The sequence below is a fragment of the Oikopleura dioica genome, chromosome PAR (assembly GCF_907165135.1).
Source record: "Oikopleura dioica chromosome PAR, OKI2018_I68_1.0, whole genome shotgun sequence".
NCBI classification, from domain to species: Eukaryota; Metazoa; Chordata; class Appendicularia; order Copelata; family Oikopleuridae; genus Oikopleura; species Oikopleura dioica.
The window spans coordinates 3,874,764-3,899,028 of record NC_137293.1 but is presented as its reverse complement, the minus strand read 5'-3'; the positions used below and the strand labels follow the sequence as shown (position 1 = coordinate 3,899,028).

The window sequence follows — 24,265 nt, the reverse complement described above, 5'->3', positions numbered from 1 at the left end:
GTTTTCAACTTTTGATAAAAGTAACTGTATATTTGTTTCCGTGAGCGGCTAAATGAGGCAGTTCGCAAAAATATGAACTAAAATCATGTATAATCTGGCGAGTCAAATCACCAGGGGCATTCAGAGTCGCTTCCATAATCGAACTTGACTTTCGCAACGTAAAGAATCTCGATCTGCTTCGTATCGTAGACGACGTACTCATTGTACAAAAGCGAACACAGCTCTGGCTACAGAAGAGAAAAGGTTAGCTTGTCAATATTGTTCGTTCAATAACGAGTAAACCCACTTTACTTGACTTGACTTACCTTTTCGTATTTAACTAAAGCTCCGGAAGGAACAAGAGATTCCGCAAACGTCTCTTCCTTTGACGGTATATTCTGGCCAATTGCCTTGATCGAATCATGGTTTCCTAAAAAAATATGCCTTGAAAAACATCGAATTCGAGTTCGATTCTACCGAGATTCCCAGGCAAGTCGCCATCTGCTGCGTATAGAATCTTCTCCTTGCCCAATGCAACGCGGCAAAGAATCAACAATCCATGTGGATCACTTTCGTTCGCGTGGCAGTAGTTTGCAGATTTCGATGCGCAATCAGCGAAATAGACGCCCTTTTCTCGGGTTCATTTTTTGAACTCGTTATTATAAAAAAGTTCAGACGCACAAATGTGCGTTTTTAAATCGAGCCTGTACCTAATTGCTAACTTCAAAGAACAAATAAAAAATAAATGATGAATCCCGTTCCTTTCCAAACATATAACCAGTAACAGGCGCTTCTGGAGGAGCAATTCTCAGCCCGTTTTTGATGATTCCGGCAAAGTTCGTCGTCCTGGAGCCGTGCCATAGAAGTGTATCGTTTCCTATTTTCCTGTTGTAGCGGTCCTTTTCTCCATCTCTCTGGACGAGGAAGAGGGATTCGAGTTGAAGAGTGTATGCATTGTGAGTGGGACCGTGAGTGTCTGTAAGTAGCTTCTGAACAAAGTCGAATTCGGCGCCGGTACGGAGTTCTATCGAAGAACAGAGGTTGTTGAATGCTTTTGTTGTTGGATCAATGTGCTTTCCTCCGCTTTCTTTGACATTAATAGCGATGGTTATTTGCCTCAACGATTCGAGCAATTCGTATTCTTCCTTTACCAAGTCTAGCGAGCTGATAACAGGCGGTCTTGTCATTCCGAAATCGTGAGGAATTCGCGTGTAAAACTGGCTCGTCAACTTTGACAGAGCAGAGTTGGAGCTGTGAAAGATTGCATCTTCGATTTTCTTGAGGATTTTGACGCCGTTTTCGATCTGCTTTTCGGTCAATTTGCCGAGCGGAGCACGCTCAATGTCGAATTTCATCTCCTTCGCGAAACTCTCCATCATTCGCACGTCGCAAATCATCTTGATCAGCTCTTGAACCTCTTCATTGAGCATGCACGGTTCAATCTTCACTTCTCCCTCCTCTTCATTTTCTGGTTCTTCTTTGACTTCTTCTTTCACGGTAGCGCCAAAGTCCTGCTCGACAAAGTCATATTTGCCGCTGTATTTGGTGAAATTTGCGCGATCGCACCACTCGTTTTTCGTTTTGTCGTGGAACTTCTTGCAGAAATCGTTTATCGCCGCCTCTGAAATTCAAATAAAGCGGAATTAAAGATGAGCGAAGCGAATCTGCGCTAGAAAAAAATCGAAAATCGAAGACGCGCGGAGCAAAGCCGACTACTTCTCCTCTTCAATTTCTCGATACTTGTTTCATGTCTTTGAAACTTTTTTCGTACCTAGTCCTTCTTCTCCTTTCGCATAAGTACACGGCATTGTCCCTGCGATCCTCCCAACTCTTCCCCAACGAAACCAGACAGCGTAACCTTCTCCTTTTCGATGCTCAAGGACTTGTAGAAGATAATACTTATTGTTGTTCTGCGCTATGTTCGTTTGATTCAGCATCGCGTGGTAATGATCGCCTCTGGAATCGGCGTACACTTTGTAAGTGTCTTGGAAGGGGCATTCAGCGTCGACGGGTACGGCGTCGTTGAAGGAGATCTTGCTGATGTTGCCGTCTTTCTTGGCGATTGATTTGGGATGGCGATTCAGCTGCTTGGAGTTTCTAAACGCGCCAGAGTATGAGCGAGCGGAAGATTTTGTCGGGGCCTTTTTGGGCTTTCGAACGGGAGAAGACTCTTCTTCGAAATCTTCATCGTCTTCGGCAGGGTTGTATTCTTCTTTTTCTTCGTACTTTTTGACCTAGAAGAACGATGTTATCAAACATCGAAGTGCAGTCGATAATAATTTGTGATAAGGACAATTAGAAGCGCCAAAAGATCTTGATAAGTGATTTCCTTGCGCCCTCTATAATTTTTCAGAATAAAATGGTCGCAGAAAATTTGGCAAAACAAGAAAAAAGAATAAAATGAAATCTTCTGGCAATATATCTACTTGTTTTTGAATTCCGTCCACTTGCCTGAGTTCGGCTTCTTTTAGACCTTCTCAAACTCTGTGGCGGATCATTTTCGTCGATTTCCGGTTCTTCTTTCACCTCCGACTCTGCTTCTTGCTTTCTTTTTCGAGGCATTCTGAAATTATAATCTCTGCAAAACTGAATATCAGTTCAGATCAAGTCAAAATAAATAAAAATGCGATTCCTCTAATTTTTTTGGTTCATCGAGGTCCTCTGGGAAAATGAAAAGTCCTCCGCGCTGGAAGCCAGGCGCTAGAGGAAGAACTTTGAATCTGCGACACTGAAAGAAAAAAGTTCATCGAAGAATTTTTTTTATTAAACAAAATGTACAAAAAAGACTAATTTTACAAAAAATCGGAAGAAAAATGAGGTGGTGCAGAATTTCTAGCTCTGATTGCTTTCGGAAGATGATTAATCTCACTTTTAGAACTATTCTCTTCTGGAAAAGTTCGTCTTCTTACTGGAGCATTGGCTTTGAAAATTCGCTTATTGACTCGATTGTATTTTTCTTGAAGAGCTTCCATTTCCTCTCGCATTTTGAGGAGCTCTTCTTGCTGCTTGAGGCAGAGGATTTTCAAGTTTTTCTCCGTCTCGGTTGTTTTCTTCGAGGATTTCTTGGAAGAGAAGATTTTCCTGAGAAATTTCATTTTCTGATTTGTTTGTTTCTTAATTGTTTGGTTTGATGATTTCTCGGAAATCCGCGAAAGTTATATTCAGGGAGGGCAGCTGGTAAAGGTGCAGGAAGTGTCGGCAAGACGGCGGGGGCTTGGATCTTCAGGTACCTGCGCCGCGGTTGAAGATTTGATGATCTGAAGAATAGGCGGGCCGTGTTGAGGTTGATCTTCCTAATTGCTTCCATTTTGCTTCAAGATCTTTTATGCAAGTGATATTTTTCTTTCGACCTTTCCAGCAACCAGAACAGAATTTTCTCCACAGTGTTAAAATCGTCTCTAAAAAAGAACTCGTCAAAGCTGAGCCGCTAATTTTCTAGGAAGAAGAAAATGAAGTAAAATCTTGACGCTGCAAGAAAAAACGTCTCTCGTCCGAAAAGGTACCGCCTTCTTTGCGCCAACACCTTACTTCGAAATCAACGAGGACTCATCCAATCACGCCTATTGAATTCATGTGCTTCGAGTTGAAAAGATCTGTCAATTCCTCGGTAGCGTTTGCTTTTTTGACTTTTAACTTTGCTTCTGCATCTTTTCACAAACCCACGAATAAAATTTATTTGATGGTTTTTCTTCATTTGTTTCTATTTAATGGTTAGTTGTTTTCAGAGTTGACAGTAGAAAGAGAACCAGCGAATCGAGATCCATAAGCATATCCTTTCTTTTCCAGATCTTTAGCTTCCCTTGCGTTGTAAATTTGGCGGGTTTGGCCGTAAGGATTCATGCCGGCTTGAGAGGCGCCTTCGTTTGTCCCCATCTAAAAGTGATGTTTCATGCTTTTCAAAAACATCCTCATTTCCGTCAAAAATTACCAGCTTGTCGCTCATCTCGCGAAAATTGCTCACCAAATTACATAATCACTCATAATCAGTCTTTGCCGGTAAAAACACCGAAAATGACAGTTTTCAAATTTACCTGGAGTCCGATGATGCTTTGGCCTTGGCGAAGCTGCTCGTCGGTAAAGTTTCTAGCATTTTTGTTCGCGACTTTTACTCCAATAGCTGGACCGGCAAAGTTCTTCTTTTGGGCCATTCCGCCGAGTTTAAAGACGGTCATTTGGACTTGTGGGAGATTGCAGCCTTCGTATAAATCAACAGTCTGAAATGGAGATTTTTGAATCGAGCTACAGTCAAATTTTGAAGAGGCTTTCTGAGATCAATCTTTTCAGCCATTTTTTTTTTGAGAAAGAAAGCGACATAAAACGCTTGTAGAGCTATAAATAAAAATAATTTAAGGGTGGGTATCTTATAAATTCACATGTAACTTAATCGTCTGAGAAGAAAAGAAGAAAATGTCACGGACAATAAAAATACTCTTTTTATGACAGGACGCGCGAGTTTTGCCGCCTTTGATGTGCAAAAAAACTCGAACTTTTTACTCATTTTGACATTGATCATGAAAACTCATTTTACCTGGAATAAGTCAGATTTTTCGAGTCCATATTTGGTGCATCCATCGAGGAAGAAGGAGATGTTTTCATATTCTTTGTTCATTCGGAGAGCCTAAAATAACATTGTTACAGTACAACGTCTCTGTATTGGCAACAAAAACGAGAGACGAGAAAAATCAATGAACAGTGCAATCCAATCAGCAAGGGAATCAGAATGGCACTTACTTGTAGCTTGACAGTTTTGGTGTTGTGAATCTTTTTGACAGTGCCCGGGGCGAGTGTGTTAATCAACGCGCACAAGATTGTCCCGTCTTTGAGCCACTCTTGGAAGCCGTCCATGCCTCGGGCATCTGGGCCCGAGCTGATTCCTAGGTCGGAGAACCAGGCGATGATTTCAGACTGAAAGAAGATTAATTTGACAAGTCGAGACCAAAATTAATATAATCAATGGAAATTTACTCCGCAAAATCTTACCTCATCCGAATCAGAATATTTCCCGGCAGTTTTGAGCGCCAATTCTCGAGTCAATCCGAATCCTTGAGGTCTTGAAGCCATTTTTCTCCTCGTTGTTGTTTTTATCAAAAATCTAAACCGTCTTTGTTTCTGGCCTGAGCTCGTTTTGCGAAAACTGGAAAAGTATCGATAATTTTAAAGCTGAGACGTGACTAGGTGCGATTATCTTAACCAGGCCCTCTGCGCCGAATACTCTCCAGAGAAATAGCGCTACCTCCGTCCTGCTCGTGCTGAACTTCAATCAAAGCGAGATTAATTGACAGTAAAAATGCCGAAAAAAGAGCCACGAAAAAGTGACTTTTTGGGGAAAACCATAATTCTGATATTTTTTGTTGGTTATATAAATTTATTAATCGTTATTTAAGGGATCAAAATCGTTGACTTTTAGTATTACCGATATATCTAATAGAGCACCTATTTTCTTGAAAACCGAAAAATTTCGAGCGCTTGCGTGTTGACAAAAGAAGCCACTTTCGCTTCGCGAAAGCGCAAAAACTCACGTAGCGAAATAATGGCGTAAAATATGCGCCGATTAGCGACGCCATAAAAAAACCGTAATAATGATTTGTGGCCCCGTTTGATGTTTATAAATCTATTTCTAGCACGCGTCTTTCTTTTCGAACTCCGGCAAATTTGGTTGTTTTTCTATACAGCGGAAAAGGAGCCCCTCCTGAGCGATGACAAAGAAGAGCGGGATTGATCGAAGGTCATGACGCCCCGGGACTCATTTATTAATTTCCTTCTTTGCGCCAATTCATACGATTTTGAGAAGATCGAAGCTTGGGTGTTCTTGCTCTTGGTGAGTTGGCGCGAACGTCATTTTATTGCATTACCAAAAGTGCTAATCCAAAAAATGATCATCCTCTGAATCAAATCATCTTTCTTACTACATAAATATTTATTATACTGACAGAATTTTATCAAGTATGTTTTATTATAGAGTATGGAAGCTTTTTTACTCTACGCCTGAAAAAGCTTTATTGACAATAAATGATATCCGAGTGTATATTTTAAACTCTAAGTAGAACAGTCCACTTACCCATTATTCAAAGTCCGAAAATGAAGAAAATAGTTTTCTGCTCAATGATTCTTTTGACTATGACGGTGCTGAGTCTTATCGCCGGAACGATTTTTTACATTTTTACCAAGGATCAATCCCTTGAAGTTGATGAGACCATCGAACTGAATTTTGACAACTTTACGAAGCTGGCGGAAACAATAACGCTAGAGATTGGCAACAAAGAATACGACGCTTTCCTGATTGAAGATGGCTCTTTCGAAGATGTAAAGACCGAGTGTGAGGAAAAAGGCGGAAAACTCGCGTGGAACAAGGCAACGAGTAAAGATGGTTTGTTTGAGAAAAGCCACTGGATTGAGCTTGGAAATGACACGAAGTTTGATGATGCGAATTTGAACGAAACATTCGAAAAGGTTGAAAAAGTCATAGTGAAAGTGTCTAATACCATATTTAAATAGTTTATGGCTCCAATGGACAAAAAAGAAGTACAAATCATCATGAGCAAATATCTTAGTCGATTTAATCATTCGTGCATGATTCTCAGAAGACCGCCTCCGGTTCTTGTGCCTATTTCTCTAAACCCCCGAGAATTTATTTGCCGAGATGATGTTCTCGATGATCTTGGCCGAGTAAAAATTGTTGATTCCAACGTCTCTCCAGATTGCGAGTACCTTCAGCTGAATCAAAGCTTCGTCGAAAAACATCAACTTTGGGATCAAAATTTTAAAAACAAAACTTGGATTGACTTCCGTTCGCCCCTTACTGTAAAAGGGTAAAGTTTTCATTATCATTTCTGCTTTTGATATCATTCTTACAGCTTACACATCGGTAGTAATTTCACCGAAGACATAGAAGACCAAACAGGCTTCTCGTGGTGCCCTGGGCAACCAGAATTGCCTGCAGGAATTTCATGGACATCGAATTTGATTTACAAACCAGATGAGCACAAGAGATGGTACAGACTTGCTTATTCTGGTTCAAAGTAGTTGTTTGTCTTTTCTTTTGATAAAAACATTAATAGATTCGCTGGAGTTTGCATTCTGAGACTAAAGAATTGAAAATGCCGTATTTCATCTGAATCCGAAATAAAGAAACATTCAAATAAGTTTATTATTTCAAAATTATTAATTTACTGATCTTCGGCCTGGATTTTTAGTTAATAAAGCAAAAATGTTCAGCGAGATTCTGGCCAGATAGGACAGAAGGAGGCAGAGAGACAGGCGACGTTGATGTCGCTAGAATTCATTAAATAGTATTTCTTCATTCGGGAAAGTGTCAAACCGCGATTCTTCATTTGCGACAACTTTTTCCCGAAAAAAATACTGGCCACTGATTGGCAGGTAGACCAAATAAAGGACTCTGATTGGCTTATTTTTCTCATGGATGTTCCATGATAATTTGTCGCGAACGAAGAATCGCAGTTCGACATTAGCCCCTCCTTAAGGGATCCCCCCCTGTTTTTTCAAGTGCTTTGTAAGAGTCTATATTTGATATTTTCAGATTCCTCGTGTTCTGAGGATCATTTTGATGTATCATATGCCCCCTCTACGAAGATATTTCCTCAAAATATAAGCCTTCGAAAATTTCGAAAATGCATGTAAATTGTACTTTGCGTAAAAATCGATTTTTTTTTCGGTTTTTCAATGTCATCGAAATAAGACATATAAGGGGTCTATCGAAAGCTTAGAACGCACTGAAAAAGAATATTATAACCGCACTGGAAATATCAGCCTTATGTTGGCGCTAGAGAGCAAAAAAACACTAAAAAACGCAATAAATGGGTACATTTGGTTGTTCTTAAGAAAATTTTTTTATTACTTGACAAAATCAGTTCTCTGTACTAGAGATTGAAGATAAGGCTTCCTTCTATCTGAATCTTTTTTCAGATCTTGGTTATCTCAGCCCAAATCGGCTGAATTTCGAGTCAAAAATGGCCTAAAATGGCCTTTTTTCGAAATTTTCGAACTTTGACGCCTCCTAGTGGAAGGTTTGCCTTGAGCAAAAACTTCTCTGTACTAGAGAATAGCGGATAGCACCTGGGCTATCCGTAGAGCTATTATACGCCCCAATTCATCAGCCCAAATCGGCTGAATTTCCAGTTGAAAATGGCCAAAACGGGGGATCCCTTAAGAATTAGGATTCCTCCTAATCAAATCATCTTTCTTTTTCCAATATTATACCGTGCTGGAAGATTTTTTATCTAAATATGTTTTATTATGGGGTTATGAAAGCCTTCTCCATGCCTGGAAAAGTTTTATTGACAATTAATAATAGCTGAGAGCACATAAGTAGAACTTACCAACTACCCGTTATTGAAAGTCCAAAAATGAAAAAAATTATTTTTTGCTCAATAATACTTTTGATTTTGACGGTGTTGAGTCTAATTGCCGGACTCATTCTTCATATTTTTGCCGGAAACCGATCCTTGGAAGTTGATGAGACTATCGAGCTGAATTTTGACAACTTTACGAAGCTGGAGATAACAGTAACGGTAGAGATTGGAAACAAAGAGTATGACGCTTTCCTGATTGAAAATGGCTTTTATGAAGATGTGAGGAGCAAGTGCATGGAAAGAGACGGAAAACTTACGTGGAACCGCGCAACGAGTCCACAATGTCTGATTGAGGAGAGCTACTGGATTGAACTTGGAAACGACACGAACTTCGATGACGCGAATCTGCAAGAAACATTCGAAAAGGCTTGAAAAAAATCACTGTTTACAAATGTATCTCATATCATATTCTTATAGTTTACGGCTCCAATAAGGGAAAAAGAAGTTCAAATCCTGATGGGCGAATATCTAAGTCGGTTCAATTATTCGTGCATGATTCTGAGCAGAAATCCTCCAGTTCTTGAGCATTTTTCTCCCGACCCCCGAGAATTCATTTGCGACAATGATGTTTTCGATGAGCTTGGTCGAGTAAAAATTTTAGATTCCAATGTCACTCCGGATTGCGAATATCTTCAGCTCAACCAAAGCTTCGTCGAAAAGTATCAACTTTGGAATCAAAATTTTAAAGAAAAAACTTGGATTCATTTCGGTTCGCCCTATAATGTAAAAGGGTAAAGTGTTCATTATCATTTCTCCTTTTGACATCATTCTACCAGCTTACACATCGGGCGAAATTTCACTGAAGACATAGAAGGAAAAACAGGTTTCTCGTGGTGCCGTGGACAACCAGAAGTGCCAGCAGGAATTTCCTGGACATCGAATTTGATTTACAAACCAAATGAGTATGTTCTTGCTTATCCGGGTGCTAGGTAATATTCGACCCTTTATTCGATAAAAATAACCATTTGTAGATTTCCTGGAGTTTGCATTCTGTGATCGAAGAATTGAAAAATGTAAAAAAAAAAATTATATCTGAATCTGAAATAAAAAATAAACAGCATTGAGAATCAAAAATAAAAAAACTTTATCAACCTTTTGGTCTGGATTTTTGTTTAGTAAGTAGCAAAAATTTTCAGCAGAAAAAGAATTGATATATAATGAGCTTTCTGGCCAGATAAGACAGGAGGAGGTAGGGTTACTGGCGACGTTGTTGTCGCTAGAATTCATTAACGATTATTACTTCGATGGTCTGAATACCTTGAGTAGTAAAAACAGGCAACGTGGTTGGCGGCAAAGTGAGCCCCACTTGTTGACAAAAGTCGCAATTGCAAAAGTCGTCGAAACAGCAAGTCATATTTGGTTCTCAAATTGACATCATCTGTTTGTGCCTTCAAAGCTATTTCTATTTACCAGTAAAATTTGCAGAGAGGAAAGGGTCGGACAAGTTGAAGCTGGTCGTGTTAAATCCGAACGCCTCGCCAATGTTGTCAATGAGATTTAGCTCCACCATTCGGAAAAGCTGTTCTCCGCAAAATTCAACATCTAGAATTCTTTCTCAAAAACAAGCTTACTGTCTTTTCAGTACCTGGAAGCATGCACCCTCGCTGAACAGCTAGGGCAGTAGAGTTGGCGAAAAAGGTAGAATTCATGCTGCCCATTAATTCTAGCGAAAAACAGCCGCTAACGTCGTCTTCACAGGTTTCCCAAGCAATCTTCAGGCAGATTTAAATGAGCTCAAAGGGAGGACTTACCTCGTTTTCTCCAAAAGCGCAATTTTCATCGCCAAAAGTAAAATTGCTAGTTTCAACGTAGACACAAGAAAAACAGTCGATGGATAATGCGATTTTGATGAAGCAAAGAAAAATGAAAATAGACTGATTCGGGCTTATTTTTTTGTTAATTTGAATAAAAAAATTAACGATTTAGGCCCTTTTCTGCATTTTTCGGTTCTCTAAGAAATATTTATCGAAAACTCAAAAGAGTAAAAGCTACGTATCAAAAGTAAAATAAGCTCTTTAGCGATCGACTTGCGTACTTGAAATTTTATTATGATAACAAAGCTCAAGTATTCTGAGATATTTTTTGAACATTTCAAACAAGGGTCCAGAAAAGATAACATTAAACGAGCTTCTTGGTGTATTCTCTGGGTTTGATGACTCAGGCAATATTTTGGGGAAGCATGGTTGTGGTTTGAGTTGTTGTAGTAGGTAAAGTTGTCGTGGTTGGCCAGGTTGTTGAACCGGCTGTCGATGGTGAAAAGGAATCAAATGATATTGTGGAAAGAGTTGTTGTTGAAGAAAGTGTAGTTATTGTGGTCCTAGTCAACGGGGTCGATGTCGAAGCCATAGTAGAGGTTGTAGAATGAGGCTTAAATGTTTAATTGAAATCAAAGAAAGTGACGAATCAATTGATTAGCTGAATACAGTTGTCGTTGAAGTCGAGGACGAGGCAAAGGTTGAAAAGGGAATCGGAGACGGAGAAAATGACGGATTCCTAATTTCTCCCTTAAACAATGCTACGTCGAATTTTTTCGGTACGGAAGGGGCTTTTTGACAATATTCTATTGTATTCGAATTTGAGAAAAAATTAAAATATTGTGAATTCCTTAGCATAATCGTCGTAAACTTGGAAGGGCCCCCCTCGTTGAGCAAAACCATGATCACCTTTGAAAAGAAAAGTTGTAAATAAAATCTGCGTAAAAATCTTACCCCGGAAATCAAAAAATCCCCAATCATCCGCCAATTTTTTCATCATTTCTTTATTCTGGTTGATGGCTTCTTCGATTCTCGCTGTTTCCCATTCTTCGTGAGATTTTTCGACAATGTTGAAATCAAACATCGCAAGCCAGCAGAAAAAACTTGCGAGGAGTACTTTTGAAAATGATACGATTATAATTTTAGCTTTTAAAACAAGGAATTGTTTTTACCTATTACGATCAAAATTGCGGGAACGAGCTGTTTCTTGCTTGGTTTTGGAATTTTAATTCTTTCTTTTGTCTCCATCATGGTCGTTTACAACTGGCAATGTTCAAGATATGATATCTTAGATATCTTCATGGATATGCGCATTCAGTCGTGAAGTAAATACCTCCCATAAATTATTTTATTCTTTTTTATGAGAATCTTAGGCACTCATTTCTTTTGCCAAGGAAAAGAAATTGCGAAAGAAACGAGATTAACCCGTTTTTTGATTAATTGGTTTGGTCAAATAAGAATATATCTAGCTTTATATTTGCTTGTGGGAGAATAACCTTGACTTTGGCACTCAATTAAGGTACCTTAGAATACAGTAAGTCTTTAAGCGAGCGAGGAACCCGCCTGAGCCGGGTTGGTGTTTTTCTTTTCTTGGGAGCTACGGAAGCTTAGAACAAATAGTTCTTGTTTGTCGCCGCAGTGGCGTGATCGGAAACGAACCAACACATGAGCAAACAAGTCAACCTTTATAACCAGCGTCGAGTGGAGCAGATCTTCAGTTGTCGAATAGATAACCAAAAACAAGGTAAGCTTTCGATTTTTCTACAAGAGATATTTTTTGAGAGATTTTTCTTCAAAAACTAAATTAAAGAAATTTCTAGTTCTCGATAAAACATGAAGGTCGCCGCCGCCATCGTCGCTCTTGCCCAGGCCAGCCCCGCCTGGCTCGTCGAGAACTGGTGGCAAGCCGCTCAGGAAGTCTACGCCTGGGCTTCCGCCAACCCCGAGGACTTCCGAAACGCCGCCGTCTCGATGGGCAACCGATACGACGCTCTCTGGAACTTCTGCAACGCTGACGGTTCCGATGAGGTCTCTGGCGCTGAGTTCACTGCTTGCGCCGCCGCCGCTGCCAACCACTTCGGTAAGAATATTGAAAAATCGTCAGTCTCTTGACTAACAAAATCAAGGCATGCAAGAAGGCACCAAGCAGTACCTCTACGACTTCGGCGTCAAATACTGGGACGTCATCGACCGAGACGGCTCCGGCGGCTTCAGCGAGAACGAATTCAAGGGCGGCATCGCTGCCTTCGTCGGAACCAACGCCAAGGTCCTCCTCAAGGCCTACGACTCCAACGACGACGGCATCCTCTCCGGACAAGAACTCTCCGACTGGCGAGCTATGTTCGAGACCCGAGCTGACAAGTTCGGCGTTGATCTTACCCCCGAGAAGGTTCAGGCCATGCAGGCTGCTTGGGCTGATGCTCAGGTAAGAGATAATGAAAAGAGACGGCATCCTTAAATAATCTTTCAGACCGACGGAGATGCCAGCACCGGCACCCTCTTCGAGCTCGCCAAGTTCCAGCTCAACGTTTTCAACGGACTCCTCGCCTAATTTCACCAAAATCGAAATCAACACACATACACATTTTCAAAAAACCCTTCACCTTGCCAGACAAACTATCTTTCTCCTTGTTTTTCTCTCTAGGAGCAAATAAAAAATTCATCTCATTGAAACCCCCAATTTTCTTCCTTGATTTCAAGAAACGCCGAGAAATGTAAAAATAAGAATGTTCATTATTTACAGTTCTGGAAAGAAAGGAAAGAGTGTAAGAAATATGTACGGTACAATTTTTTTGCTGCGAGGGTTTGCTAAGTGATATTGCTGGGAATCTTTGTTCAAGCCTCGGTTGAGTTAGTTGGAAAGGCTTTCTCGTCTGCTGCTCTCGTCGCAGTTTTCTGAAAAGTGAAATTAAGAGTTGAAGGTTCACTAAAAACAGTCGAAAAGTACTAGATGTACAAGTTTGCAACTCGAATCGATCTATTTAGACAACGTCGCTACGGAATGTTAATCTTCGCTTTCAATAAATACCAATTTTCTTTTGGACTTGGCGTCGCTTCTGTCGGCGCTTTTGCTTCTTCTGATCTCGAGACTCGTGTTCCAGTTCGGGCGTCGATTGCGGGTTAAAGCCGTTCTTTGCAGGGATGAAGATCACTTGCTGAAAATATAGCTGTTCTCTCTTCATGTTTTTATATAAATTTGATAATTATAACAATTAGATAAATCATTCTAGATCCCTGATTCTGAGTGGCACTTGTATTTTTCGCCGGCTCCGTCGTCTGAGAATCCTCTGGAAGGGGCTCTTCTTTCATGAACAGCTGCTTGAAGGATTTTTTCTAGAGATAAAATTGAAATTTTTGTTCTTGAAAGAATATTTCCATGAAATTCCAGGCAAAAATAAAAAAATTGATACGTCACCTTCTTCAGTTTTTTCTGCACTACTGCAGGGCAAGGTTAACAAAAAATAAATATTAAAATTAAAATTTACTAAATCAATAAAAAATTCTTTCATTTTCGAAATGAAAGAAAATTGAAAACCTTTGCTTTGGATTACTTATTCGGGTTCTTATGAAAAATTCAAAAAAGCCAATTGTTTTTCGTTTCCTATTTATTTCAAGGGCACTTAGTGAAAGTCAGAAAAATATGTGATTAATTAAGAACCTCTCCTGTCATGGGCTCAACGTTTGTTCAAGAAAATATTGATTCATTAAAATAAATGAATGGGAACTTTTGTTAATTAAAAAATGTCGTTTTTTTTGAGCCCAAAATTTGAGTTTTCATTTAGTAAAAAAATCATTCGAACTCTTAATCTTGTTCAAAGAAATTAAAAAAATGTAAATAAGATAAAAAATTTATCATTAAATTGACAATTATCGTTACTGGTTAAAGAGGATATCATAGAAAATTGTCGAAGTCAATTAAACTATGATTTAATTAGTCAATAAAAGTGTAAATATTTACTCTTAACACTTGATCCTAATTATTGAAATAATAAAAATTCAAAAAGATGATAATTTTAGCCTATTATTTGCGTTTTTAAACCTGCTTTGCTTGGCCACGTTCAATTGATTCTGTAAATTTGAACCCATTTGTCCCGGAAAAAAGGAAGTTACGAGAACCGTAATACCCGAATCGCGGCTCACTTTCTTATCAGTAAGCCAGTAACTCAAAACTCACCGCGGCCACTTTGCGACCGCCTCATCACAAGTACCCGAAGGAACCTCGCCGAGATTCTTCCACTAAAATGACTATTCTTTTGCCTATCTTTTGCTTCCTCTAATCTGACTATCCTTTATATCCTTTTTTTCCGATAAGTTAACGATTTTTGTCACTGGTGCCTTTTTCATCACTCCTCGACTCACCCGCCCACCTAACAAAATCATATATTTAAAGCCGCATGCGGCTTTTCATCAAAACAAGGAAAAAAAGCCGCATGCGGCTTTTTAGTATATTTTTTGCAAAAAAGCCGCGAAAAATTTGACTCAATTTTTCGCGAACGTTTTTCGTCAAAGTGAAAAGCCGCAAGCGGCTTTCATCAAAAATTTGTGATAACAAATTATAAAAATAATGAATTCATGATAACATATTGAAGTCTTCATGCAAAAAAATTCTGCTAGAAAAATGATAATAAGTCTCAAATTAGTCCGTTTCTTCAGATTTCGGATTCTCCGGAATGACCGGTATCTTTCCGCCTTTATCATCAAAAAGCCTCTCCAGCGCGATTCCGTTCGATCTGTTCGTCTTTTTCAAATCCTCAACGAGCATGTCGGACAATTTGTCGCTCGAGCTCGGCGAGAAAATGATCGAAAAGCGACTGAGCAGGGATTCGGATCGCTTTGGCTTGACTCTAGCGCTCTTTCCGAGGGTTTCTTCTTTTCCGGAATCAGCGGCGGAGGATGAGTCGTTTGAGTCTTGAACCGAGCCGAGACCCGAGTCGGACTCGCTGTTTGAATCTTGGTCGGCGAGCTTTTTCGGCGAAATTGTGATCACGCCGCTATCAATTCGTACAATCGTTGGTTTTTCAGCACCTAAAACGCATTATTTATTGAATAGGTTTCTAATACAGTAATTGCATTCAAAGTATTGAGAACAGTTAACAGTTATCTTGCTATCAATTTTAAACCAGCGTACAGAAGTGTATTATACTGTCACGTGGTCCCTTTTGGAGTTTTCTAAACCTTGCTGGAGGACTCATTGAAAATTTAACGCCGCGCGGAGATTTGCTATTAATATGAATGCCTTGGTTAAAAGTTGATCCCAGTGGCAAGAGAGCTTTCAGAGTGATTCTAGAGCAGAACCATCAAGAAGAATGAAACTTCTTTTGCTTTCAATTTTTCTTTGTGCACAAGTGTCGGGAAGAGTAAAAAGTGCGGGGCTGACAAGAAAACAAAAAGCAGTTTTATTTCGGCGAATAAGTAAGTTCTTCAAATTAACTTCCCTTAAAATTTTTGATAGATAAGCATCTTGAAAAAGGAAATCCACAGGACTCGATTCCCGAGTTCATCAAAAAAGAAGGGCAGCTGCTGACAAAAGAAGTGACAGAAATCGTCCAGCAAGTCATCAGAAATCGTCTGAGAACAAGGCCAAATCCTGAGGAACGAGTTTGGCTTCCCTTGCCCACGACGCTTCCTCCAAAACCACTCGAAACAAGTAAAATTCCTTCCTCGCCGATCCGTTATTTATCATAATTTAGCGATCGATCCAAAAACAAGCGTAGTTTACTACGAATACAACGCTTCTGAGGCCTTTGCTGATCAGCGATTTTTCAACTTCAAACCATCTGTTCAACCAGAAGAACCAACAACAAGCTCTCCGATTCTATCCTTATTCTTTGCAGATGCCGAAGAACCACAGCCAGATGAGTACATGAATATTGAACGGGTTACAAGCCAAATCGAGTCTGAGTTTGATGATATAACTGAGGCTCCAACTGAAGTAAGAAAAACATCAATTGAAAATGATGCAACAAGAACATCATCATCATCAACAACAACAACTAGTACTACGACTTCTTCATCGACTTCAATGATAACTACAACAACGCCGACAACTACAACAACAACGACAACAACAACAACCACTACTACATTAACATCTTCAACTACTACTACAACAATGACAACAACAACAACATCAACAACAACAACGACAACAACGACAACAACGACAACAACGACATCAACAACTACCTTAAAATCAACGACAACTACAACAACCACGACTTCAACAACAACAGCAACAACAAGTTCAAGTGCAACTTCAAGTTCAACTTCAGCAAAAACAGAACTCATACCTTCATCAACTTCAACAACATCATCATCATCGACCTTGGTCTCAACAACAACAACTGTCGAAGAAGAACCACAACCTCTCGTCGAAGACCCCGATGGAGCGCCACCTCCTGCTGAACTAATGACTCTGAAACAAGAGCCCATCATATCTCTCAATGAGATACCGACATCGAAGGTAATTACCCAATTTCTCAATTCTGATAAAAACTAAAAATAAGACCACGAGCTTCAACACGCGACCAGAATGGATGGAGGTCTTCCCAATTCTTCGCGAGCTCAAGAAAATCTTCACAGACGCAAATTACGATGCAATAATGGACAATCGTCTTTCCCGAGCAAATCCAGCGCAAGAAATTTCGATCGAAAAATTCGAACAAATTGAAAAATTCGAAAAAGAAATCGGTTCTAGCGATTTTGAAGAGTGGGATTCAGAAGAAAGCCTGGTAGAAGAGTGCGAAAAACTGATCAATTCCGAAGTCGGGAAAGAAATTTACGCGATTGTGGATCAGCTGACTTCAGAAAAGGATCTTTTATTGAGAATTATGGAACTTCGCTGAATGAATTTTTTGACAAATACGAAGAAAATTTGATTCGACAACAAAGAAACATGGAATTTTATCTCAAAAACGACGCTGCGGTCTATCAGTCTTCGGCCACAGGTCTTGTCTTAAGCTTTGTGCTGCTTATAATTCCGACTGTACTTGTTTTGTAAATAAAGAAGTGTCAGAAAACATCGAATTCAAGCAAATGTTACCCTCTTAAGCGGTTCCTGGAGAGTTCTTTTTAGAGTTCCCACATTCAAAAGTGTGAAACGTCGTTTGCTTAACCCATAACTAGCAGGGCGGTTTGGGAAAGCAGGCGATTTGGCGGGTTTGCCAAGGGGGCGATCCGAGCAAAATTACGTTAGAACCGTTACAACTTGTCAAATTTGTAATTTTACAAATTCAAAATTTTACGCAAAGAAAAAATGATCGAATTTCTGAAAATCCGTAAATCACGTTTGACGGTAATTTTGAGGAAAAGAGAAGATTAATTGACATTCTACCAAGTCTGGTGGAACCGAGCCGGCCACATCAAGGACACGTTTTCGACTTTTTGTAAATGGCACTTGCTCATGTTTCATTCTGAAACCTTCCGGATAGAAGCCACGGTCAAAACCACAATCTTTTCTCTAAGCTGCGTTTTATGATTTTCAATAAACATGATTTTCAAAAGACGGCTTTTCTCTCTCTTTCTCAAAAAAAAAAAAGATTTTTTTCTACAAAACCCTGACTCAGATTTTCTACACAGCTTTCCAAGCACAGCCTGCCAAGAAGACAAAAAATACTTCCGCTCTTGAACCCTCTGGGAAAGTAGTTGATACTCGTCTTGCCACATCTATGTCTAATTCGCAAGAATGTCAGACTTTGATCCGCAAAGACCACAAGGTAAAATTACGAAGAAGAATTTATGACGTCGGTTATTTTCTAATTAATTTCTTCAGTATTGAAAATGGGCTATTTTCCCATCATCAGGTGTGTTCTTATGTGACAGCGATATAAATGAAAGGTGCTTGGAGGACAATTATATGTGAAAAGAGTCGCTAAATTCGGATTTACGATTCGGATTTTGAACAATGTCATTAAGACCATCGACAAAAGTCAATAGCGAGAAAGAAAGATGGACTTATATCAATAGAGAAGTTAAAAAATGTGGGAGAACTTCGACTTCGATTTTGACATAATCGGTCCCAGAAGTAAGTTTCAAAAAAAGAATTTTTTATAATATATTATATTATATTATATTATATAATATTATATAATTAAGGATCAAACGAGTTCCTCTGGACAGGCCCGGACAAATTTCACCTTTTGTTGAAACAAATCTACATCCAAAATTGGACGTCGCTCTCTCTTAGCTGTCTTGGCGTGGCAATTCTGTCCTTGTTCAATGAACTTCTCGCTGAGTGGTGCTTCAAACAAGAACAAGGTGCATATTTTCGAATTAAAAAATTTGTTCAACACATTCTTTGTAAAAGTAATTAACGGTTGCGTCAGGCTCTAGCTTTATTTAAAAGCAGAAAATAAACACGAATTTCCAATTTGTCGACCAGACATATTCAAAAAGCCATGATTACAAAAATTCATTCTAGAGCTAATCAGAAGCTATGCTCTTGGAAAACGCCGACCATCAGTTCAACAAATGGCGCCAAAACAAATCCGACAATTTTCCTTCATATCCTACAATCACCGATATATCTGGCTCTCCTGCGTCTATTCATTTCTCAAACTTGTCTCGCAGACAAATATGCTCGTGATGATGACGCTCAATCTGTATCTGATTTTGAGCTCAATTTTCGGAGCTTTTCTTGTTAGATTTTTTAAGCCTGGCTATTTGAACTTCTTATATTTATCAAAAAATAAGGAAGATGATGATGGAAGGCGAGTTACTGAATCTACATTTATTCAATAAAAAATAAAAAGAGGGGCTCATTTTTTCAAATTCTATTAAAAAATCGTCATTTTTGAAAAATCGTCAGGAACCGACAAAAAATTTCGACAAATTTTGCTTGGAAATTTTAAACCAATCAAAGGCCTTGATTCCGCTGACCGGCGAATCAGCAGCCGAGTAGCCGCCCACGCAAAATTTATCGAATTTTTTTTGTCGGTTCCTGACGATTTTTCAAAAATGACGATTTTTAATAGAATTTTTTTAGTATGTTAATAATAAATATATAAAATTATTCATATAAATAGTTTCAAAGGAACATAATTAGCCGCTTATATCATAAACATTGTTTATATCTACTGTCATTCAAAAAACATGTTACTTGTCAAATTTGCGGCACGTTTTGATAATTATAAGTTAAAACCCACTTAGCGAAAGAAAGAGTACTCGTAATCCAGGCTAAAGATGACCGGCCTTCGCGAAACCTTTCGAGCAGCTAAGTCTACTTCGCGGCTTAACTAGATAAAGTTTTTGGTAATTCACGTTTGTCTCAATCAAGGCCACTTTTTGATTAAAAAAGTCGGCACTTTTTTCCTCTGATTACGCAAGGAGAGGGAAGACGGCTCGAAATCGAAAGGACTTGGAAAACGAGAAGAAGACGCAAATCGCGTCCTGAGCAAATAATAACGAAACCGCAGCAGGAGTACAAATCAGACGGCTCAACGAAACGGGATTATCGGACGAAAATAAACTTCAAAAATCAATGTTCGAAATTCAGCAAAATTTTTAAGTCTTTAAAAAATGGAAGGATCATTTATTATTGACCACAATTCTTCTCTTGACATTTTTCGGGATCAAAAATTTTAATTACACTTTTGTTAAAAAAGACAGACTTCTGGTTTTGTTAAAGAAATTGTCTAAAATGCTGTTTTTCAGTTTTTTTTTATTGAAAAAAAATTTTTTTTTTTTCAAAATTTTTTTCAACTCTTCATTTCTGAAGAAAATTCATAAGAAATAAGATCACGTGATTCTCTTAAAAGGCCCTTTTGCCAGAAAGGGTTAAAATCATCATAGGTTATTACCTAAGTCTTCTTCTTCCTTGCAGCAGGGAAAACAAAACTTCTGGTTAAAACAAAGCATCGTTTATTTCTCTTCTATGTCTTCTATGCTCTCGAGTTTGTTTGAAAAATTTACTGGTAGAAAAGCAGTAAGCAAGCGATTATTTACTTCAAGCAAGGTACTTTTAGTATTTTTTTCTCTCAGCTCGAGCAATTTGCGTCGGAATGCGCGGCGGCGCGGATCGTGCGAGCGCCACCTGAGTTACTTTTTTCACGCGCAAAATGGAGCTAGAGAACTGAGAAAATCTTTCTGCAAAATTTGATTATTAACGTGAATTGAATACAATTTTCTTCTTTTTTAATGAAAATTCTTCAAATCATTTCATAATAAATGACTTCATTTTTTTTAAACCGAGGTTCATTTTTGTTTTCTCAAAAGACCGTTGAGCTTGTTCCGGTAAAACTTGCACTCCACTAAAATTTCACAGTCATTATTTTAATATAACCGACTGTTGCTTATCACGTTACAGAATTGCTGAGTCAGCTTCTTTTTTCTCATTTGGTCGGTAATTTACGCCGCATTTTAGGATCAGACAAAGATGTTTAAAATGCCACAAAATGGGCGTCTCAAATCTCGAAGTTATTTTTTTTTTCAGTTTTTTTCTTTGAAGTTGCAATTGCAAATGCATTTGCATTTATGCACAAGTGTCGATTGTATTTACAATTATATTCATTATATTTATATAATGAATATATATATTCTTATAAGAATTATTTATCCTATCACGTTGGTGTTAAACTCAGCTAAAATAGTAAGCTCAATATTTTCTTAGTTAAAAAATCCAAATCTCTGCAAAAAGACGAAGCTTTATGGTCCTCAATTTAGATTTTCTTTTTGCTTCTTGAATTCTTTTGATAAAAAAATTATAAAATAAACGTGCAGTGAGAACAAAACAAAACACCAACAAGCCTTTTATTTAGACTGAAAACTCGGGGATTCAATGAAATCGTTTGCATATCTACTTGGATGAAATATGTAAAACACCTTTTTAACATAATCTTTTACCAAGGACCGGCTCTATCAGTGGATGAATATATACTCGCCCGGTTTTAAAACTATGCGAATCGCGAGAACTAGAATGCTAATTTCGAGCATCTATGTCAATAAGAAGCATCCTGGAGAATAGAAGTTCATTTCAAGTGAGCCAAGTGCTTTTCTACCAAAATTAACAAAGTGATACCCTTAATTTCATCAATTGATGAAAAGCTTATCATCAAAATAATAGCTTTAGCAAAAATTTGAGTCAAAAAAATTATCAAATTTTTTGTTATCTTATTCAATTTTAGAAGCATTTCAAAGAAAAAACTCCAAAAATTAATAAAATAAGGGTGTGGCAATGTTAATTCTTTGATAAAATTTTTCCACACCATACAAATTTTCATTTCTATCTCCTACTTTCAGACTCTTCCGCAGTCGGTCTGAGAACGCCGATAACAAATTCGATCACCTTTGTGTGTGAGAGAAGTCATTTGAGCAGATTTTGGGTTAACCGGATGTTCAACTTACTTTACGGACCGCAACAGGAGTATTATTAAATTCCGCAGCTTTCTTTGAAGTTCATCTTTTCCCGCAAGCTTAGCGGGCAGTTTTCGGGGGCCGCGCCCAAGATTATGGAACTATTGTTTGTTTGATTGATTTTATTTATGGTAAATTGATCTAGTTAACTCGTCGATTTTGAGAAATCTTCAACTATGGAGTCGGTTCTTATCAAAACCGCATCTTTCAGCGTTTGAAAGCAACCGATCCCAATGTTCAAGATTCCCTTCAAAATTTTCTTTGTCCCCTCTTTTCTCTCTGCCTCGGGCAGTCTGGCTAGGGCACATTTGCCTGGGGCTGAGGTAGAGAAGAGGGGAGCACTGGGCGCGGAAGAACCAGTTCGTAAAATCGATGGGATAAGTGCTGACATATTATTGGCGATCTTGGTCGATTGGGGCGCTGGGCAAAAAATGGTGTTTCCATACTTTTTGGTATAGAATCGAAAATGTGCTTGTTTTTGAACATCGATTTCTTGACCTGTTTCTTTTCAAGAACAGAACGGTACAACTTGGTAAGTTTGGTAATAACGATGTAGCGGAAACAGCAAGACTCCTGAGGACGTGTCGGAAAGTTAGTGTCAATAATAAATCGCTTAATTATGAAACAGAAGACTCGTTTATCGCCCTCAGAACATATGTCTCGCCGTGTCGGGTGCTTTTTTATCTGCCAATTAGAAATTCGAATCGGTGAGATTTTTCTCATTTTTTTCTGAGAAAATCGAAGTTGAAGGAGACTTACATATAGTCCTTGAAAATGATACATAGATAGGCCCAATTTAAAAGGCTTCAGCAAAAAATAAGTAATAGAAAGCGGTTTTAATAATTATGGCTTTCAAATTTTCGGTGTAAGAGCACACTGATCAAGTTTTTAAAAACGCCCATTATACTACCTGCTGATTTTTCTTTCCTTTCGCAATTTTGAATTTCCATTTTTTCAAAGACTCAATCGAAATTTCCGAAAATCGATGAAAAAAAAACGTTCCTATTTTATAATCCTTGGATCAAAATGATTAAAATCATTCCGGAAACATCAAACTGCTTAAGTCGCTCAAAATCATAAACGAGTTTATCAAATGTGATGGGAAGCAACCTCAGCTTCGTTGAACCGGAGAAATTGTAATCGCTTCACAGTTTTTAACTGTTTTCGTCAAAATAGCTACGTTGTAAATCGCCTTATAGAACATGTCATTACATATTTTTGGTAGCCAGAACGTACACTCCTCAACAGGGCACCTTTTATTCTTGGTATCAGACGTCTTTCTTTATTTTTATAATTCGAAAGAAACTTCATGTTTGAGCAGTTACGGTCACTACCGATCTAAAGGAGGTAGATATCAAGAATTGGGATTTTCTGTCAGACTTTTCTTCCAAAGTTATAACAGTAACACCCTTATTTTACTTTGGAAACAAAAACTTTAAACCTTTCTTTATTTCCTATGGAAACTGAAATTTCGAATTTCAAAAAAAATAGATAATTGGCAAGTATTAATTGCCTCCAAAAATTTTTGAGTAGAAAAAATAAGGGGGTCACTATGTTAATTTGAGAAAACACTGACAGGAAATCCAATTCTTGATACCTACCCCCTTAAAGCAGAAACAGTTCTTAAGGGTATCACAGTGTTATTTTTATTTGAGTAAACAAGGTCTAACTAGAACTCGAAAATGATAGCCAGGGAGCTTATTTTTCGACCTCATTCTTGCTCATCGATCATGCTAAAAAGCGTCGTGAAAGAATGAAAGCTGAGCAAGGTCAGTGCGAGTTAAAAGTGGCTATCTGACAATTTGAGCCCTATAATGAGCGTTATCCGCGCGCTCAGCAACGCTGATCGAGCGATACCTGCGGTCAACCAAAATCACTCCAGATGGCTACATGAAAATTAATACTTAGAAGTACTATTTTCTGAACTACTTTTATCTGAACTTCAACTTTCATCTTCATTGCTGAGCTCTTTTCCTCTCAGAAGACACGTGCTAAAACTTTGCGCGAATAGTGTTGACAAGCAGTTTTCTCAATACCCATCTTCTGTACCCTTAAAGTTGAAAACTTGGCAGTGATTGGCTTCTCGACACCTGGGTCCGAAGATCGAGCTATGGTTCCCTATCGTTACCATATTAACAGGCGCACTAATAGATGTCAGGAAAACCCTGATCAGATTGAAAAATAAAACGTCGAGAAAAAAAATCAATTTTAAACTTACCAGCGTTGAAAAAAGAGGGATTATCCGGCGAGAAAAAATTTCGACTATCGTTTGAAGAAGAATTTTCTTCGAAAAAATGGAAGAAAATCAACATCAAGATGAAGAAAAAGCTGGTACCTTGAATGAGCCAATTTTTGGACCTCTTCCGACTGAAGGAGCTGTTCAAAGATCGTTGGAATTTGATGATATCAGGAAAATGAACAATTTTATTATCCTTACCCTAATCCTAACCCTAGCCCTCAAATTGGCTTTAATATTTTCTGTGAAAAAATCGTTTTTCAGACAATTTTTTCTTTTGAATATTGATTGGATTTTTTCTGTTTTGAAAAGAAACAAGAAAAAATTCAATTTACGTAACTTAAAAAAAAATTGATGTAATTTGAAAACAAAGCTCGGGCGCAAAATCTAACAGGACACAAAATTGGTGCCCTCCGCGACCGGGATTTGTTTTGTCAAATCATAAAAGGGTGGTAGTTTTTTGTCGCGAATTACCGCGAACAAACGTTTCTCCGATTTGATGTTGGGTAAACATGGTGGAGGGGGAGAGGAGAAAAAGATGAGCTCAGAATTACAAAGTTGTTTGTTGGGGAAAATCA

At 38.4% G+C, this 24,265-nt stretch overlaps 7 protein-coding genes and 1 long non-coding RNA gene across 8 annotated transcripts; 3 read left to right on the top strand and 5 right to left on the bottom strand.

The window, feature by feature from the left end:
- Nucleotides 1-13: 13 nt before the first annotated feature.
- LOC145702163 (poly [ADP-ribose] polymerase 2-like) lies at nt 14-22,417 on the bottom strand. Its single transcript, XM_081779371.1, has 7 exons — nt 22,414-22,417; nt 2,431-2,555; nt 1,751-2,213; nt 745-1,600; nt 457-611; nt 306-409; nt 14-227 (listed from the first exon to the last, which is right to left on the bottom strand). The coding sequence occupies exons 2-7, from the start codon at nt 2,539-2,541 to the stop codon at nt 108-110; spliced, it is 1,809 nt and encodes a 602-aa protein (XP_081635497.1). The 5' UTR covers nt 2,542-2,555; nt 22,414-22,417; the 3' UTR covers nt 14-107.
- LOC145702378 (transgelin-2-like) lies at nt 3,684-5,216 on the bottom strand. Its single transcript, XM_081779599.1, has 5 exons — nt 4,960-5,216; nt 4,711-4,884; nt 4,508-4,597; nt 4,011-4,193; nt 3,684-3,852 (listed from the first exon to the last, which is right to left on the bottom strand). The coding sequence occupies exons 1-5, from the start codon at nt 5,038-5,040 to the stop codon at nt 3,691-3,693; spliced, it is 690 nt and encodes a 229-aa protein (XP_081635725.1). The 5' UTR covers nt 5,041-5,216; the 3' UTR covers nt 3,684-3,690.
- On the bottom strand, nt 9,751-10,056 carry LOC145701296 (uncharacterized). The gene is made up of 2 exons (XR_014134264.1): nt 9,934-10,056; nt 9,751-9,890 (listed from the first exon to the last, which is right to left on the bottom strand). It is a non-coding gene; the product is annotated as an uncharacterized LOC145701296 (long non-coding RNA).
- Nucleotides 10,460-11,354, bottom strand: LOC145704907 (uncharacterized). The gene is made up of 3 exons (XM_081782372.1): nt 11,275-11,354; nt 11,057-11,218; nt 10,460-11,011 (listed from the first exon to the last, which is right to left on the bottom strand). The coding sequence occupies exons 1-3, from the start codon at nt 11,351-11,353 to the stop codon at nt 10,935-10,937; spliced, it is 318 nt and encodes a 105-aa protein (XP_081638498.1). The 5' UTR covers nt 11,354; the 3' UTR covers nt 10,460-10,934.
- On the top strand, nt 11,906-12,775 carry LOC145703493 (uncharacterized). The gene is made up of 3 exons (XM_081780857.1): nt 11,906-12,182; nt 12,229-12,527; nt 12,573-12,775. Exons 1-3 carry the CDS (start codon nt 11,936-11,938, stop codon nt 12,651-12,653), a joined length of 627 nt encoding a protein of 208 aa, XP_081636983.1. The 5' UTR covers nt 11,906-11,935; the 3' UTR covers nt 12,654-12,775.
- Nucleotides 12,818-20,068, bottom strand: LOC145703494 (uncharacterized). Its single transcript, XM_081780858.1, has 5 exons — nt 19,900-20,068; nt 14,752-15,127; nt 13,518-13,539; nt 13,131-13,435; nt 12,818-12,997 (listed from the first exon to the last, which is right to left on the bottom strand). The coding sequence occupies exons 1-4, from the start codon at nt 19,955-19,957 to the stop codon at nt 13,289-13,291; spliced, it is 603 nt and encodes a 200-aa protein (XP_081636984.1). The 5' UTR covers nt 19,958-20,068; the 3' UTR covers nt 12,818-12,997; nt 13,131-13,288.
- On the top strand, nt 16,209-17,078 carry LOC145704553 (uncharacterized). Its single transcript, XM_081782007.1, has 2 exons — nt 16,209-16,565; nt 16,609-17,078. The coding sequence occupies exons 1-2, from the start codon at nt 16,215-16,217 to the stop codon at nt 16,945-16,947; spliced, it is 690 nt and encodes a 229-aa protein (XP_081638133.1). The 5' UTR covers nt 16,209-16,214; the 3' UTR covers nt 16,948-17,078.
- LOC145704994 (uncharacterized) lies at nt 18,025-18,841 on the top strand. Its single transcript, XM_081782449.1, has 3 exons — nt 18,025-18,125; nt 18,197-18,358; nt 18,522-18,841. The coding sequence occupies exons 1-3, from the start codon at nt 18,080-18,082 to the stop codon at nt 18,839-18,841; spliced, it is 528 nt and encodes a 175-aa protein (XP_081638575.1). The 5' UTR covers nt 18,025-18,079.
- Nucleotides 22,418-24,265: the final 1,848 nt, after the last annotated feature.

Excerpts from the sequence above, each read along its gene's own strand:
- LOC145704907 (XM_081782372.1), bottom strand. The coding sequence starts at position 11,353 with ATGATGGAGACAAAAGAAAGAATTAAAATTCCAAAACCAAGCAAGAAA. Across the intron at positions 11,219-11,274 it reads CGCAATTTTGATCGTAATAG|TACTCCTCGCAAGTTTTTTC; the intron begins GTAAAAACAATT and ends CATTTTCAAAAG. Across the intron at positions 11,012-11,056 it reads GGGATTTTTTGATTTCCGGG|GTGATCATGGTTTTGCTCAA; the intron begins GTAAGATTTTTA and ends TTCTTTTCAAAG.
- LOC145704553 (XM_081782007.1), top strand. The coding sequence starts at position 16,215 with ATGACAACAACAACAACATCAACAACAACAACGACAACAACGACAACA. Across the intron at positions 16,566-16,608 it reads ATGAGATACCGACATCGAAG|ACCACGAGCTTCAACACGCG; the intron begins GTAATTACCCAA and ends ACTAAAAATAAG.
- LOC145704994 (XM_081782449.1), top strand. The coding sequence starts at position 18,080 with ATGTGGGAGAACTTCGACTTCGATTTTGACATAATCGGTCCCAGAA. Across the intron at positions 18,126-18,196 it reads TGACATAATCGGTCCCAGAA|GATCAAACGAGTTCCTCTGG; the intron begins GTAAGTTTCAAA and ends TATATAATTAAG. Across the intron at positions 18,359-18,521 it reads GTGCTTCAAACAAGAACAAG|AGCTAATCAGAAGCTATGCT; the intron begins GTGCATATTTTC and ends AATTCATTCTAG.
- LOC145702163 (XM_081779371.1), bottom strand. The coding sequence starts at position 2,541 with ATGCCTCGAAAAAGAAAGCAAGAAGCAGAGTCGGAGGTGAAAGAAGAA. Across the intron at positions 410-456 it reads CGACTTGCCTGGGAATCTCG|GAAACCATGATTCGATCAAG; the intron begins GTAGAATCGAAC and ends ATATTTTTTTAG. Across the intron at positions 228-305 it reads CTTTAGTTAAATACGAAAAG|CCAGAGCTGTGTTCGCTTTT; the intron begins GTAAGTCAAGTC and ends TCTCTTCTGTAG.
- LOC145703493 (XM_081780857.1), top strand. The coding sequence starts at position 11,936 with ATGAAGGTCGCCGCCGCCATCGTCGCTCTTGCCCAGGCCAGCCCCGCC. Across the intron at positions 12,183-12,228 it reads CGCCGCTGCCAACCACTTCG|GCATGCAAGAAGGCACCAAG; the intron begins GTAAGAATATTG and ends AACAAAATCAAG. Across the intron at positions 12,528-12,572 it reads CTGCTTGGGCTGATGCTCAG|ACCGACGGAGATGCCAGCAC; the intron begins GTAAGAGATAAT and ends ATAATCTTTCAG.
- LOC145703494 (XM_081780858.1), bottom strand. The coding sequence starts at position 19,957 with ATGCTTTGTTTTAACCAGAAGTTTTGTTTTCCCTGCTGCAAGGAAGAA. Across the intron at positions 15,128-19,899 it reads CAAGGAAGAAGAAGACTTAG|GTGCTGAAAAACCAACGATT; the intron begins GTAATAACCTAT and ends AATGCGTTTTAG. Across the intron at positions 13,436-13,517 it reads TGCAGAAAAAACTGAAGAAG|AAAAAATCCTTCAAGCAGCT; the intron begins GTGACGTATCAA and ends TTTTATCTCTAG.
- LOC145702378 (XM_081779599.1), bottom strand. The coding sequence starts at position 5,040 with ATGGCTTCAAGACCTCAAGGATTCGGATTGACTCGAGAATTGGCGCTC. Across the intron at positions 4,885-4,959 it reads AATATTCTGATTCGGATGAG|TCTGAAATCATCGCCTGGTT; the intron begins GTAAGATTTTGC and ends ATCTTCTTTCAG. Across the intron at positions 4,194-4,507 it reads AAAAATCTGACTTATTCCAG|ACTGTTGATTTATACGAAGG; the intron begins GTAAAATGAGTT and ends TCTCCATTTCAG.